We start from the raw sequence: 15,270 nt of genomic DNA on the forward strand, positions 1-15,270 counted from the left end.
AAGTAGATCAAAGGCAATTAACTCTGCAAAACTCATACTATGTGTAAAGAGAGGTGAAGGGTGGCAGCCTAGTCAGATAGAATTTTGTAGATAATTCTGTCATTTTTAAATATTAATATAAGCCACAGGCTTGTTCTCTTAAATGGTAAAAAATGTTGTTAGATGTGGAACTGCAAAAATGTAAAAACAGTACACTCTACTGTAACAAAGCTGACAAGTCAATTCTTTGATGTCAAAACTCACAGCTGATATGTCTGGATGAAGGAATTCTGCCTATTGTTTTGAGATCTGAGTTAATGGCTAGAATTTGCATGTATAATTTCTTTTATTGCTCTGGTTCCTGACCAGCTGCAAGATCAAAGGGGCTACTAACTTCTGAGAGTCTAGTCTGTTAGCCTGGGAACCAGAAAGAAATGATGTAATCTGAAATGAATCAGTGGTACGGTGTTATCAATTTAAGGACAGAAAGAATGAGAGCATTAGAGCATTTGTCTTGAGAACATCCAACATCACCAGCACTGTCTGTAATTATATGTAAGTTTATTTTAGAACTGTATTTTCTCTTAGATATAGCTATGAAATAGGAAGATTAGACTAGTTTGTTTTTCTGTGATGTCAGAACTTTTCTACAATATTATTTTAAACATTTCTCTGTGATCTGTGAACTTTTGACTAGCACTGTGTAGTAAGAAGTATTGTCTTTTTTTATTTATTATTAAATATTTTTAAACCTTTCAACTGTGGCTGTTTTGTGTAGAGGTAATTCAATCTCTAGTAGTACTTTGTATGTATATAGTGATACTGTACCAAGTCACACCAAATAAGTCTTGACTGTTTGGTTGCACTTACCATTTGGATAATAATATTGCACAGTATAATTGGACTCCCTTTCATAATCGCCTTTGAGTGGCTGATAATTATTAGCTGGGTGGTGGCAGTGATTTCTACCGTATAGTCTGGGTAAAAAGGGCACAGCTGGAGAACCTGTGCCAGCCTTCCCCCATGAGTGTCTGTGTGGTTATATAAACTCTTATCTCAAAGTGTGTGCATGTGTCAGCTACTTGGGCAGAGACACAAAGCACTGGTTGGACAGAGAGGGTGCTGGAGGTTTTAGCTTGCCCACTAGGCTGAGTTCTGGACCCTATAGCTGTCTCAGTGGGGACTCTTATTGGGGCCTGGAGAGAAAGGGAGAAACCCGCCCCAGACTGACTGTGATATCTGTGTGCTCTTAAGGGAAATTGTACTTTACTGTTTGTATATTTATTATCCTTTCCCTATATGGATACCCCTCACTGGTGTTAGTGGTGAGGATTGAGGCTCCTTGATTGCTGGGCCAGTATACGGGCGTCACACTATGCAAACATGATTTTCTTCCAATACTACTGGCTTGCATTCTGTACATGTTTTAATTTGCAGATACAATCTGGTAAATTATTCATTCACTACTGGGGCTGATTGTGTTTCTTGTTCAGTGAAGTATTATGATTTCCTTACAAAAACACTGCATTACGTAATTAGGTATTACAGAACACAGTAGGGACACAGTCCTCTTGACTTTCTTTTACACATTGTGCTGAGCAATAGTTATGCATGGAAAGTGCCAAAGTGTTTAGATCTGTATGATGATTTGAGAAACAACTATCTCACTGAATCAAACAGCTCAACTTTCCCCAGACAAAAGAAGCACCAACAAAAAAGACAATGTACAGCAGAAATTAATGAAGTTATGAATAAGTTATTGCTGTTACAGAAATATCTTTTGGTGCATGATTACCAGAAGTAACGCAATGAAAGAATCTGCTACAGAGGATCAACATAACAATTTAATTAAAATCAGCAGTTTTGTAAGTGGAATATTTTTTTCATGAAAACATGGTTTAATACTGAATTGTTTGAATTATTGTGAAAGATAAACTTACTACAAAAAGGGTGTTATTGTTCCCTTTCCAACACACATAGGTACCAGTGTCTGGACCATCAAGTTGATGAATGTTATCATTATTATAATGAAACTGGTAAGATTAATAGAAGTCCAGTAACTCTATTCTTATTTGTCAGAAGTACAGTTGAGGCTGAAGAAATGACATTAAACGCGTGTTTTAAGTTGCTTTATTTTTTGCCATGACATACATGTTCTTATACATAGTATGATGTGTAGCTATAAGTCAAGGAATACAAAGGTCTTCTCACTGTTTGTAAAATAACATGCTTTTCTGAAATGACCCCATGTGATATTTTATTTAGCAGCTTATAAAGTGAGTTTTTCCACTGTGACATTTAATGTCAAGTGCCTTATCTCTGACTTCAAGTAAATTATGTTTGCTTCCCATTTGCTTCATTTCCCATGAAGCACATGACAGGAACACATATATACCTGTGTGAAGTACTGTACAAAGGTTATTATAGCTTATACTTCAACTAGGTATCACAGCTTTGCAGAGGCTCTTGGACAAAAAGCAGGATGAATTGTAAAGTTTTTGTTGCCTGTGTATTCCTTGTCTGCCTTTCTTGGATAGGTAAGTTTATTGTATATTTCCGTAGTGTATATCAAAATTATTTTCTTCTAATTAATTCAGAAACGATACGTCTGTAGGGACTTCAAACCTTACCCAGTTACAAACTTTAAAAGGAACTATTGATCCCAAGAACCTTCTGCATTAACTCACAAGCATGATAGCTCTTTTTAATAAATTACACGCTAAACTCATTTCTTTCCTTTCTGCTTTGTTCATTTCCTTCCTATCCGTGTTTCTAGTGTGACATAATGACTGAGGACTGCTTATGGTACTTCATTTTTACTATCTGGAAGAGTGGCTAAAAGACTGCTGGAATGTACGCTAAAGCAGTTTCCGAGAAAAGGTATCCTATGTTTACAGACAAACATAAAATAACAGTGAAGCTGACAATAATAGACTTTAAAAGCTGGGATTCCAAGGAAAAGGTCTTGTTTACTGGGCTGGGTTTTTAATTCAGGTTCCAGAATAGTTATGGTCTTTATTATGTAAACAGAAAATAAAATGTTTTTTTTTTTTTATTTTTAAGAGGTATGTGTGCATATATGTTGGTGTGTGTGTGTGTGTGTGTGTGTGTGTGTGTGTGTGTGTGTGTGTGTGTGTGTGTGTGTATGTGTGTGTCTGTGTGTGTGTGCACGCGCGCACGCACGTGTGTGTGTAGACGATTAGAGAAGATAACAAGAATGTGTGTGTGTGTCTGTGTGTGTGTGTGTGTGTGTGTGTGTGTGTGTGTGTGTGTGTGTGTGTGTGTGTGTGTGTGTGTGTAGAAGATTAGAGAAGATAACAAGAATGTGTGTGTGTGTGTGTGTGTGTGTGTGTGTGTGTGTGTGTGTGTGTGTAGAAGATTAGAGAAGATAACAAGAATGTGTGTGTGTGTGTGTGTGTGTGTGTGTGTGTGTGTGTGTGTGTGTAGAAGATTAGAGAAGATAACAAGAATGTGTGTGTGTGTGTGTGTGTGTGTGTGTGTGTGTGTGTGTGTGTGTGTGTGTGTGTGTGTGTGTGTGTGTGTGTAGAAGATTAGAGAAGATAACAACCAAGGTGATTAGTTTGTGGTTAGATCTAACCAGGGAGGAGCTGACTATTGGTTTAGAGCAACAGTTGCCCATGTTAGTAATGACGAGGCCAAGGATGTTGCTACCTCTAGTAGGGTAAAAACGAGCTGGGCAGGGCATTGGCAGGGCATTTGAATTAATGAACTCCAGGAAACGTTGGGCAAGTGTATTGGTACATGAGAAGTTTTCCCAGTTAATGGAGGGGTAGTTGAAGTCGCCTAGTATGAGAGTGTTAGGTTGGACCCTAATATTCTCCAGGGTGCTTAGGAAACTGTAGTGTGAGTCCTGGGACATGGTTGGGGACCTATAGCAGGCTACGACCTGAATCACTGTCTTATCCAATGTTAGCTGCACCTGAACTATCTCTGATGCATTATGTTGGGCTGCCAGTCTGGAGGTGTGCACACCCTTTATGAATATGGAAATACCACCGCCTTTGGAGCTTCGGACCAAGTTCTGGGGCCAAAAGATGTGGAATGAGTTATAGCCTGATAGTGTAGGGGTGCTTTCTGCTGCCTGGAACTAGGTCTCTGTTACTGCACAAATGTCAGTGTTCTCCATTTTAAGAAGTGCTTCAAGCAAGTGCATTTTGAGATTTAGACTTCTACCATTGAGCAGCATGACCCTCAGATTGCATTTGTTTGTAGCTGTTACAGTGGTAATTTGGTCTTTGGAACACCACCTAAAAAAGGCACTATAGGGGTGGCAAGAGCCTTGGCCAGTATCTGGAAGCCCAGGGGTGACAGATGCAGGCCATTTCTGGCAAAGCATCGAGGTCTGTCAATCATGTTATCCCAGGCAGACAGATACTGGATCCCCTGAGAATGACACCAGAAACTAAGCGAATTGTTGAAATCAATAATTTTCTGCTTGTACTGTGGTATCATTCTGGGTGATGGTAGGATGCTGTTTAGGGCTAGGGTCATACCCGCATGGGCTACATAATCCGAGAGCTCCTGCATGTCTCTTTTCATGTAGTCTCAGGTCATTCGCACCCACATGTACAATGACTGAGTCATATTTGTACCTGTTGTTGAGGGACCTGAGTGAGTGCATTATGTGGTGGATCCTGGCACCTGACAGGCAGCTGACTGTTACTTTCTCCTTATTCAGCCTAGTGAGTGGGACATCAGTATGCCTCACTATCGAGTCACCTATGACTAGTGTGTTGGGTATGCTGTTTTGCCTTAGGGGCTTTGATTGAGTGGCACACTGTTTAGGAGAGTTACGTGTCTTGTGATTAGTGTTGTGTTGTGGTGGTCGAGTGCGTTTCTGCCTTGGAGATCTCTGCTGTTTGGATAGATTTTTATTGACAGCCTCTGCGAAGGTAGGTGTGTGGTTTGTGTTTTAATGTGAAGGCAGTACTGGTGTGTGTTCTAAAAGCTGTATCTTTAATAATTGCTAGAGAGAACCACTGAAAATGATTGCATGCATTTATTAACTATTAGGGGGCAACATTTTGAAAGACGTGTTCATTTTTTTTAAATGACAAGTGAGTTAGGGGCAGTAAAAAGAGTTTATGAGTACAAAATGGAATTTTCTGGCTACACTGTGGCTCCTTGACTTGTTTTTTTTTTGTTTGTTTTTTTTTTTTTGTTACGTCTTTATTGTTACATTCAGGCTAAAAGCCAAACCCCACTAGCTGTGGACATGCATAAAAAAAAGACATGGACATACAGAAGCCATGTAGCTGGAACTCTTGATGTCCTGAAGGGATCATTTTCATATATCCCATGGGCTTGTACTACAGGAAGTTTAAGGTATCATACATGTGCATGCCTGCAGTATGTGCTATGTAGATGGGGTGGCATGTTTACTTGGAGGAAATGTGCTGTGTAAATAGTGTTGGGAGATGACTATAATGAAGAAAGAAAAAATGCATAATCATGAGAGAGTGAGAGCAACAGAACAAGAGAGATGCAAAATGAAGGAAAACTGAGTGCAAGGAATTGTTTAGATCCCTGACAGAGAAGTAGATCAAAGGCAATTAACTCTGCAAAACTCATACTATGTATAAAGAGAGGTGAAGGGTGGCAGCCTAGTCAGATAGAATTTTGTAGATAATCCTGTCATTTTTAAATATTAATATAAGCCACAGGCTTGTTCTCTTAAATGGTAAAAAATGTTGTTAGATGTGGAACTGCAAAAATGTAAAAACAGTACACTCTACTGTAACAAAGCTGACAAGTCAAATCTTTGATGTCAAAACTCAGAGCTGATATGTCTGGATGAAGAAATTCTGCCTCTTGTTCTGAGACCTGAGTTAATGGCTAGAATTTGCATGTATAATTTCTTTTATTGCTCTGGTTCCTGACCAGCTGCAAGATCAAAGGGGCTACTAACTTCTGAGAGTCTAGTCGGGTGGGAGGATGGCATAATGGTTAAGGTGTTTACCTTTCAGATGGAAGGTGCAGGGTTTGATTCTCACATGGGGTAATTGGCTAGGCGTGAAATGGCTCATAAGGGCAGTTAGCCTAGTTCGAACCTATGAACCTATGTTAGCCTGGGAACCAGAAAGAAATGATGTAATCTGAAATGAATCAGTGGTACGGTGTTATCAATTTAAGGACAGAAAGAATGAGAGCATTAGAGCATTTGTCTTGAGAACATCCAATATCACCAGCACTGTCTTGCTCTATATGTAAGTTTATTTTAGAACTGTATTTTCTCTTAGATATAGCTATGGAATAGGAAGATTAGACTAGTTTGTTTTTCTGTGATGTCAGAACTTTTCTACAATATTATTTTAAACATTTCTCTGTGATCTGTGAACTCTTGACTAGCACTGTGTAGTAAGAAGTATTGTCTTTTTTTATTTATTAAATATTTTTAAACCTTTCAACTGTGGCTGTTTTGTGTAGAGGTAATTCAAGCTCTAATAGTACTTTGTATGTATATAGTGATACTGTACCAAGTCACTCCAAATAAGTCTTGACTGTTTGGTTGCACTTACCATTTGGATAATAATATTGCACAGTATAATTGGAATCCCTTTCATAAGGGCCTTTGAGTAGCTGATAAATATTAGCTGGGTGGTGGCAGTGATTTCTACCATATAGTCTGGGTAAAAAGGGCACAGCTGGAGAATCTGTGCCAGCCTTCCCCCATGAGTGTCTGTGTGGTTATATAAACTCTTATCTCAAAGGGTGTGCATGTGTCAGCTACTTGGGCAGGGACACGAAGCACTGGTTGAACAAAGACAGTGCTGGAGGTTTTAGCTTGCCCACTAGGCTGAGTTCTGGACCCTATAGCTGTCCCAGTGGGGACTCTTATTGGGGCCTGGAGAGAAAGGGAGAAACCAGCCCCAGACTGACTGTGATATCTGTGTGCTCTTAAAGGAAATTGTACTTTACTGTGTGTATATTTATTATCCTTTCCCTATATAGGCACCCCTCACTGGTGTTAGTGGCGAGGATTGAGGCTCCTTGATTGCTGGGCCAGTATACAGGCTTCACACTATGCAAACAAGATTTTCTTCCAATACTATGGGCTTGCATTCTGTACATGTTTTAATTTGCAGATACAATCTGGTAAATTATTAATTGACTACTGGGGCTGATTGTATTTCTTGTTCAGTGAAGTATTATGATTTCCTTACAAAAACACTGCATTACATAATTAGGTATTTCAGAACACAGTAGGGACACAGTCCTCTTAACTTTCTTTTACACATTGTGCTGAGCAGTAGTTATGCATGGAAAGTGCCAAAGTGTTTAGATCTGCATGATGATTTGAGAAACAACTATCTGACTGAATCAAACAGCTCAATTTCCCCCAGACAAAAAAAGCACCAACAAAAAAGACAATGTACAGCAGAAATGAATAAAGTTATGAATAAGTTATTGCTGTTACAGAAATATCTTTTGGTGCATGATTACCAGAAGTAACGCAATGAAAGAATCTGCTACAGAGGATCAACATAACAATTTAATTAAAATCAGCAGTTTTGTAAGTGGAATATTTTTTCATGAAAACATGGTTTAATACTGAATTGTTTGAATTATTGTGAAAGATACTTACTACAAAAAGGGTGTTATTGTTCCCTTTCCAACACACATAGGTACCAGTGTCTGGACCATCAAGTTGATGAATGTTATCATTATATAACGAGACTGGTAAGATTAATAGAAGTCCAGTAACTCTATTCTTATTTGTCAGAAGTACAGTTGAGGCTGAAGAAATGACATTAAACACGTGTTTTAAGTTGCTTTATTTTTTGCCATGACATTCATGTTCTTATACATAGTATGATGTGTAGCTGTAAGTCAAGGAATACAAAGGTCTTCTCACTCTTTGTGAAATAACATGCTTTTCTGAAATGACCCCATGTGATATTTTATTTAGCAGCTTATAAAGTGAGTTTTTCCACTGTGACGTTTAATGTCAAGTGCCTTATCTCTGACTTCAAGTAAATTATGTTTACTTCCCATTTGCTTCATTTCCCATGAAGCACATGACAGGAACACATATATACCTGTGTGAAGTACTGTACAAAGGTTATTATAGCTTATACTTCAACTAGGTATCACAGCTTTGCAGAGGCTCTTGGACAAAAAGCAGGATGAATTATAAAGTTTTTGTTGCCTGTGTATTCCTTGTCTGCCTTTCTTGGCTAGGTAAGTTTATTGTATATTTCCGTAGTGTATATCAAAATTATTTTCTTCTAATTAATTCAGAAACGATACGTCTGTAGGGACTTCAAACCTTACCCAGTTACAAACTTTAAAAGGAACTATTGATCCCAAGAACCTTCTGCATTAACTCACAAGCATGATAGCTCTTTTTAATAAATTACACGCTAAACTCATTTCTTTCCTTTCTGCTTTGTTCATTTCCTTCCTATCCGTGTTTCTAGTGTGACATAATGACTGAGGACTGCTTATGGTACTTCATTTTTACTATCTGGAAGAGTGGCTAAAAGACTGCTGGAATGTACGCTAAAGCAGTTTCCGAGAAAAGGTATCCTATGTTTACAGACAAACATAAAATAACAGTGAAACTGACAATAATAGACTTTAAAAGCTGGGATTCCAAGGAAAAGGTCTTGTTTACTGGGCTGGGTTTTTAATTCAGGTTCCAGAATAGGAATGATCTTTATTATGCAAACAGAAAATAAAATGTTTTTTTTTTTTTATTTTGAAGAGGTATGTGTGCTTATATGTTGGTGTGCAGTGTGTGTGTGTGTGTGTGTGTGTGTGTGTGTGTGTGTGTGTGTGTGTGTGTGTGTGTGTGTGTGTGTGTGTGTGTGTGTGTAGAAGATAATAAGACAGTACAACTTAACATTGCTTAAAAAAGACCGTCTAGACAGCTACAGTGTGAAAAAATATCTTTGGAATATATCAGGATGTGTTGATGAGTCAGTGTTTGAATTAAAACTTTACTTATATTTGTAAAGCCTAAGATTTATGCTTCTTATTCGTCATAAGGCATCCAAAAACATGACGCATGCTCAGAAATTGTTTTGTACAAATGGTTTAGCTCTTCAATAACTATTTTCTTTGAGCATTTATGACAGAGGTGCAGGGAGCACCAGAAATATGCTCAAATAATGGGGAAAAGACAAAGTACTTAAGCACGTCTGTAGTGCAAGACCCGATTTCAGGGCCGGTGCTAGCATTTCGGGGGCTCCCCAGCAAGTTTCAAGTTGGCAGCCCTATTCAGTAGAATGCAAAGTGTAGCCATATTGCCGTTGCACCCCTTTCCCTGTGAAACACCATTTAACTATCACTATAATGTTACTATAATCAGATCATTAAGAACTGATGTGCCAATATACACACACTGACCGGCATTTAGTACTAATGTTACATTATGGCAAGCTCCAGTACCGCAGCAAGGTAGCCATTCACAGAGGTGTATGCACACACTAGCTGGCAATGCTACATTATGACAAGCCCCTTTGCCACAGCAAGGTATCCACTCAGAGGTGCATGCACACTGACTGCATACTCCTTAACTGCCCAGATTTTTACAGAATGTCCAGATTTGACTCATTTTTTATCTGTTCCTCAGCATTTGTAGTTTTCTGCATTTTTTGTGACAAATCATTGAGGGTTGAATTCACTAAATAATGATAGGCATTTGAGTTTCAGACTGCATATCCATCAGAAAATGCATGATGTTACAAAACCATTTAATCTAGTAACTTTCTAAGAGCAATATTTAAAATTTGTCCCTATTTTTGGGGCTTTGTACCCCATTATCTCTGGCTTTGTTCAGATTTTTTGTGCCAAGAGCTTGAGCGGTATGACTGACTGGCATTTAGTAGCAATGTTGTTACATTACAATAAGCTGCTGCACTGCATCAAGATAGCCAGTCCCACAGAGGTACATAAAGACACCCACACTGACTCCTACACACAGCACAGACACATAAGACAAAGACAGCAATACAGCAATAGAGCAAGGCTGAACAGAGACACCCACACAGATTACCTCACACAGGGTAGAGGCACACAAGACAGACAGCTACACAGAGTCTTGCACACAGGACAGACACACATGATAAAGACAACACTACAGCAAGACTGAACATTAACACCCACACAGACTTCCACACAGAGGACAGATGCCCACACAAGATAAATGTAGCATTATAAAATGAAAGAGACACACAAGGCAGGCAGCTACACAGACTCTTGCACACAGGACAGACACACATAATAAAGGCAGCACTACAGCATGACTGAACACCCACACATACTCCCAAACACAGGACAGAGGCACCTACCCACACAGGACAGAGATACACAAGACCTGGACAAAACTACTGCCAGACTGAAGACAGACCCACACAAGAGAAAGGCAGCATTACCACAAGACAGAACTGAGACACCACACACAGACTCTGAAACGCAAGATGATGACAGCACTAAGGCAAGAGTAAGACTGAAATATACAAGCAACATTAGATAAACTGACCCCATCACACAAGACAGTTACTGACATTCAGAACAGTCACACTGCACAGGCACACAGGACAGCCTTGGAACAGACATAGAAAAGACTACATACACACAAGATATACAAAGGAATGCCATGGGGATTATTGAGTCTGAGGCAGACAGACTCAAACCCAAAGAAACACAAGAGAAAGCGGTGGGGATTACTGAGCCTGAGGCAGACAGACTCAAACCCAAAGAAATCCACAAGAGAGAGCCATTGGGATTACAGAGTCTGAGACAGACAGACACAAACCCAGAGAGAAACACTTGAAGTCAAGACCACCGGAGTGTCATTTTTCTTCAATATGCATTTAGCTCCTCAGCTTTTCTGATTGATGCCACTTTTAGTGCCACTAGCAATTTGTTCTTCCTGTGTTTCTGTCCTGGCCTCACAATGAGTCCTGCCTCTCCCAACTGTCCTGTCCTCATGACAAGTCATTCCACTCTCAACTATTTTGGCCTCACCATGAGTCCTGCTGCTTCCAACTGTCCTGGCCTCATGATCAGTCCTGTCACTCCTAGCTGCCTTTACCTCAAATCCCAATAGGTTCATCCTCCTTGTACTACTTGGTCCTACCTGCTACTATACAAGCCAGGCTAAGGTGCAACCTGAAATTTACTGCCATACAGCATTATAAAAGGTTACTGGAAAAGAAATATGAGCACATACCTATAGTTTTACTGGGATCTTAAGACTTTTCTTCTGGACAAAGTTTTCATTTAGGCTGCCATGTGATAAAGTCTGTCCCACTTCATGCTCATTTGAGAGCACAGGTAAGCCTGAAAGTCTTTCTTGACTCATTGAATAACATAGGTATGTCTTTATGAGTTTGAGTGTAGAAAAGCTGCAGTCTGCAATAGCCACTGTAGCAGATGCAGTCAAGTAAATGTGCAATGAAACATAAGTATTTATATAGATGTCTTGCAAGTTATTGTGAAGGAGGAGTTTATTACAGTCAATGGTGATGATTCATTAGCAGTCATTCGAGAAAGGCTTTTCAGTTCATGTCCATGATCTGAGTTATCAGTGTCACAGTGGCCACTTATCCCATCAGTTAGTTGTTCTTTCAGAGCCTCACACTTTTGGATCAATGTGTCTTCCTCAATTCACTCAAGGCTTTAATATTTGATAAAAATCCAAAGGCCTTAGCAAACTCTAAAAGCTGCTCACACCAGTCAGTAAATGACAGTACTGTTGTGTCCAGCAGCACACTGAAGAACTCTGACATAGTTTTACCATTGGATCCTGTACATTCTCATAATTTCCTTCATAGTCAAAGAAGTGGTTTACTTTCCTCTGCCTCTTTTCTTGAAGTGTGGTGCCAACATCCAATTCTTCTGCTATCTTGGAGGCTTCACCCATGGCATGTTGAATTCCTGTCTCTCTGTTATTCTTCAGCAGGTCCATAGTTGATGCCAGCGCTTTGACACATGTCAAAATATCAGCAGATGGACTCTACAGAACTTTGCTTGCACGATTTACCTCTGTCAGCACATCATACCAAACCACTAAACATACAATGAACTGGTACGACATAAGTTCTGAGCACAGTCCCCTAGCTTGTTGATACGTTACAGCATCACCTGTACACAGAGCTTCACCTATCTCCTGTAATGTTTCCATGACTCCCTTCAACTGATCTTACTGCCTTGACAGACCCTATCCTGCATTCAAGTCTCAGACAGTGGATTCACAGTGACATTTATGTGCCATTTCAAGATCTGCCATCAACTCATTGATGCTGAACAGAGTATGTAAATGTTCTGCAGACATCCAAAGAATGACACTGCCTGTAGTGATGAATGTGCTCCATCACTAACTGTAAGATTTAAAATATGTCAGGCACATGGCACATAAAAGCCCTTGAATTCATCTGTTTTATCTGGGCCTGCACTCCAGCTCATTTCCCTTCATGCTGCTGCCATTGTCATATCCTTGTCCTCGACAGTCGTTAATGTTCAGTTGATGATTTTGCACAATCTGAAGCAGTGCTTCTGTAAGTCCTGCTCTGGTTGTATTATTCACAGGCACAAATCCCAGAAAGTGTTAATTACTGTGGCTGCAGTCCTTGAAATGTCCACATACCTAACTACTACGGTCATTTGCTGTTGATTGCTGATGTCTGGTGTACAATCAAGAATCACAGAAGTGCCTAGCATCCCTCACCTTCCCTACAATGGTCCTTAAAATAGCATTTGCAATCAACTGGATAATTTCATTCTGTATGACTATCCTAAAATAGTGATCCATTCCTAATATGATGCAAATGTCCAGCCATGACAGAATCAAACTGCAACAAAAAGTGCACTTGGCCTAAGAAATTGCCATTGCCAATGCCATAGGTGTACAGGGCAGCACTCATACCGCGGAATGCCATGTTCCATTCCACCAGGTATTGGAAAATAGGTATAATGTGCTCTAACACACAACATCAGTGAGTCATCTCTTTCTCAATCACTGCTTGCCTCCTACCATCCATTGTCTGCCTACTCTTTACTCTATTGTCCAGCTCCTTCCACTTCAGCATGCATGTTGCATGCCTTACTGCTCAGTCATGGCTGTGTAAAGCTTTGGACATCTCTCTCCATGCTCTGTAATCAACTGACTTGAGAAGATGGTTAGAATTTCCAAATAATTTGCATGCAAAGCAAAACAGTGCATCTTTTGAGACTGAATATATTAACCAAGTGCATTTTGCTCTCTCCCCATTAGGCAGCATATGGAAATAGTTTTCCAGTGTAAATGTTCTTTTCTGCTCATTGACTGGGAAGTGCGGCAACACCACTTGCACAGGTCCATGCTGAATGGCAGCTACTCTAAACTCCTCCCTTATCAACTCTAGCCAAGTTTATTGATCCTCAAAAGATACACCTGACACTCCCTGCAAGTCCCAGGTCACATCTGTTGTCAGTGCAGAAGTATGGACTCCTTCTGTATCAAACTCTGGTAAGCCAGACAGCACTTAAATTGAATCTGCATTTGCTGACATAATTTCTCTCATGGCAACGGAGGTAGCCTATGGTGCAGCCACAACAGAGTGGTCACTTTCTATGGTAAGGATACTGGGCTCACAGCAGGTAGGCTGTAATGCACAACCACAGTGTTGCCCTGAAGGCAGACTTTTTGCTGAATCTCTCCTCTCTAATGACTCAGAAAAAATTTGTAATGGAACCCTCTCTCTTCATATTCTCATCCAGCTGTTGCTGAAGCTTTCTTTTTTACTGCTCCTGACAAATATGTGCAATTCATTTTTAACTGGGAATGGAAGTAAAGCAGAATTACTACACATGCAGACATCGGGTCCTTTTGTCATACTGTTAGTAAAAAGTGCTGCACTTCAGGTACATGTTATGCCACTTTCTTTCACCTACCTGGAACTGCATAATGACAAACGTTAGCATTCTGAGCACATTTTAAGGATGGTATTTTCCAGATTACATGGAAACAACTCCCATGGCAATAGTGGAATGTTACCCATCAGATTTACTTAAATGGACCCATTGAGGTAAACCTTCAACTTTAAGGTGCTCATTGCCACAGTACGTGAAATACAAACTCCAAGCTAGCCAGCCAGTGTAAGCAATAAGTGTCTTAACTTTAAGCACAAGCTACAAACCTACAACCCTTCCCTTAACACACTGACACTTGCCTCCTCTACTTACAAAATACAGTTACTAACTATAAGTCATTATTGTGCATTACCTTCCAAGGATTGTCTACCGTATTGCACTACTACTTCTACAAAAAGTCATACTAAAAGGAAATAACCCCAAACATATGGTCTATAACCAGGTACCATGCATCTTGATATGAAAGACCACTGCAAAATGCATTCAGATTAAGCAGATAAACTGAAGCTGCCACACCAAGTCTTCTAGGAGATACACAATCCATGATGCAATGCACACCCAACAAGAAGTGAACAGTTGATTCCATCTTGCACTGTAGGCAGAGCTGAAGAGAAACGAGAACCAGTAGGCAAAATAACTGCAGTGCGGGCATATAAACCAGAAAAATGGATTAGGTTACAAAAAGTCATGTTACTATGACTGCAGGCACAAAAGAATGAGCAACCTAATACTGAATGCTGTTCATAAAGACAAGCTATATAGTAGGCACAACTGAAATATATTACAAAATGTCTATTGACATCTGTTACTATTGTACCACAGGCCAAAAAACTGCTGAGTAGCAGCAATAACCAGAAGACAAAAAGAACTGTAATGTACGCAATAGGCACAACTGAAGTGCATTACAAAATACATATTTCATAATGACTTCCATTGACATCAGTTACTCTTGTATGGTAGGCAGAAAGACTGAAGAATGACTGATCAGAAAGCAAAAGACAATCAGAAAGGACCAAATTACAGTTCTAAATTTGTCTACAAAAATCTCCCCCCCCCAAACATGTGAAGAGACCCAAAAAGATAAAATGTTGCTATTACAAGCTGTATGGAACAGGTGACTAAAGTCTGAAAGAACAAATGATTAGATATAAAGTCACAAGTTTAAGGGGAACACACCAAACTATGAGTCAAGAAAAAGGTTATGGAACAAAAAAGAAGACATTTCCAAAAACTATTGCCACTTTAATCACAAACCAGCCAAAATTCAGGAATGCAATCACAATGGCAGACACTGCATAATGTGTACAAGTTTTTCATACACCTACCTACTACCCTCAATCTGTTGTCACACAGTTCTGAACAAACCAAAATCATTGGTAGAACCAAGGAGTTAAATCATGGATTTGCTAG

General features: G+C 39.6%; 1 protein-coding gene across 2 annotated transcripts in view; it reads left to right on the forward strand.

Moving 5' to 3' along the window:
* Positions 1-2,361: 2,361 nt before the first annotated feature.
* The window catches only part of SPINK4 (serine peptidase inhibitor Kazal type 4), a 186,292-nt gene continuing 173,383 nt past the window's right edge, over positions 2,362-15,270 (forward strand). The window contains exon 1 of one of the 2 annotated variants that reach the window (XM_044061933.1): positions 2,362-2,516. In XM_044061933.1, coding sequence (XP_043917868.1) covers positions 2,462-2,516 — 55 coding nt within the window. In that variant the 5' untranslated portion in view covers positions 2,362-2,461. Of the gene's footprint in view, positions 2,517-8,026; positions 8,182-15,270 lie in introns of those variants that run through there. The other variant, XM_044061931.1, reaches the window with a different exon arrangement.

Source organism: Protopterus annectens, chromosome 2.part0, assembly GCF_019279795.1.
Source record: "Protopterus annectens isolate FY-2018-M chromosome 2.part0, PAN1.0, whole genome shotgun sequence".
Taxonomy (NCBI): Eukaryota; Metazoa; Chordata; order Ceratodontiformes; family Protopteridae; genus Protopterus; species Protopterus annectens.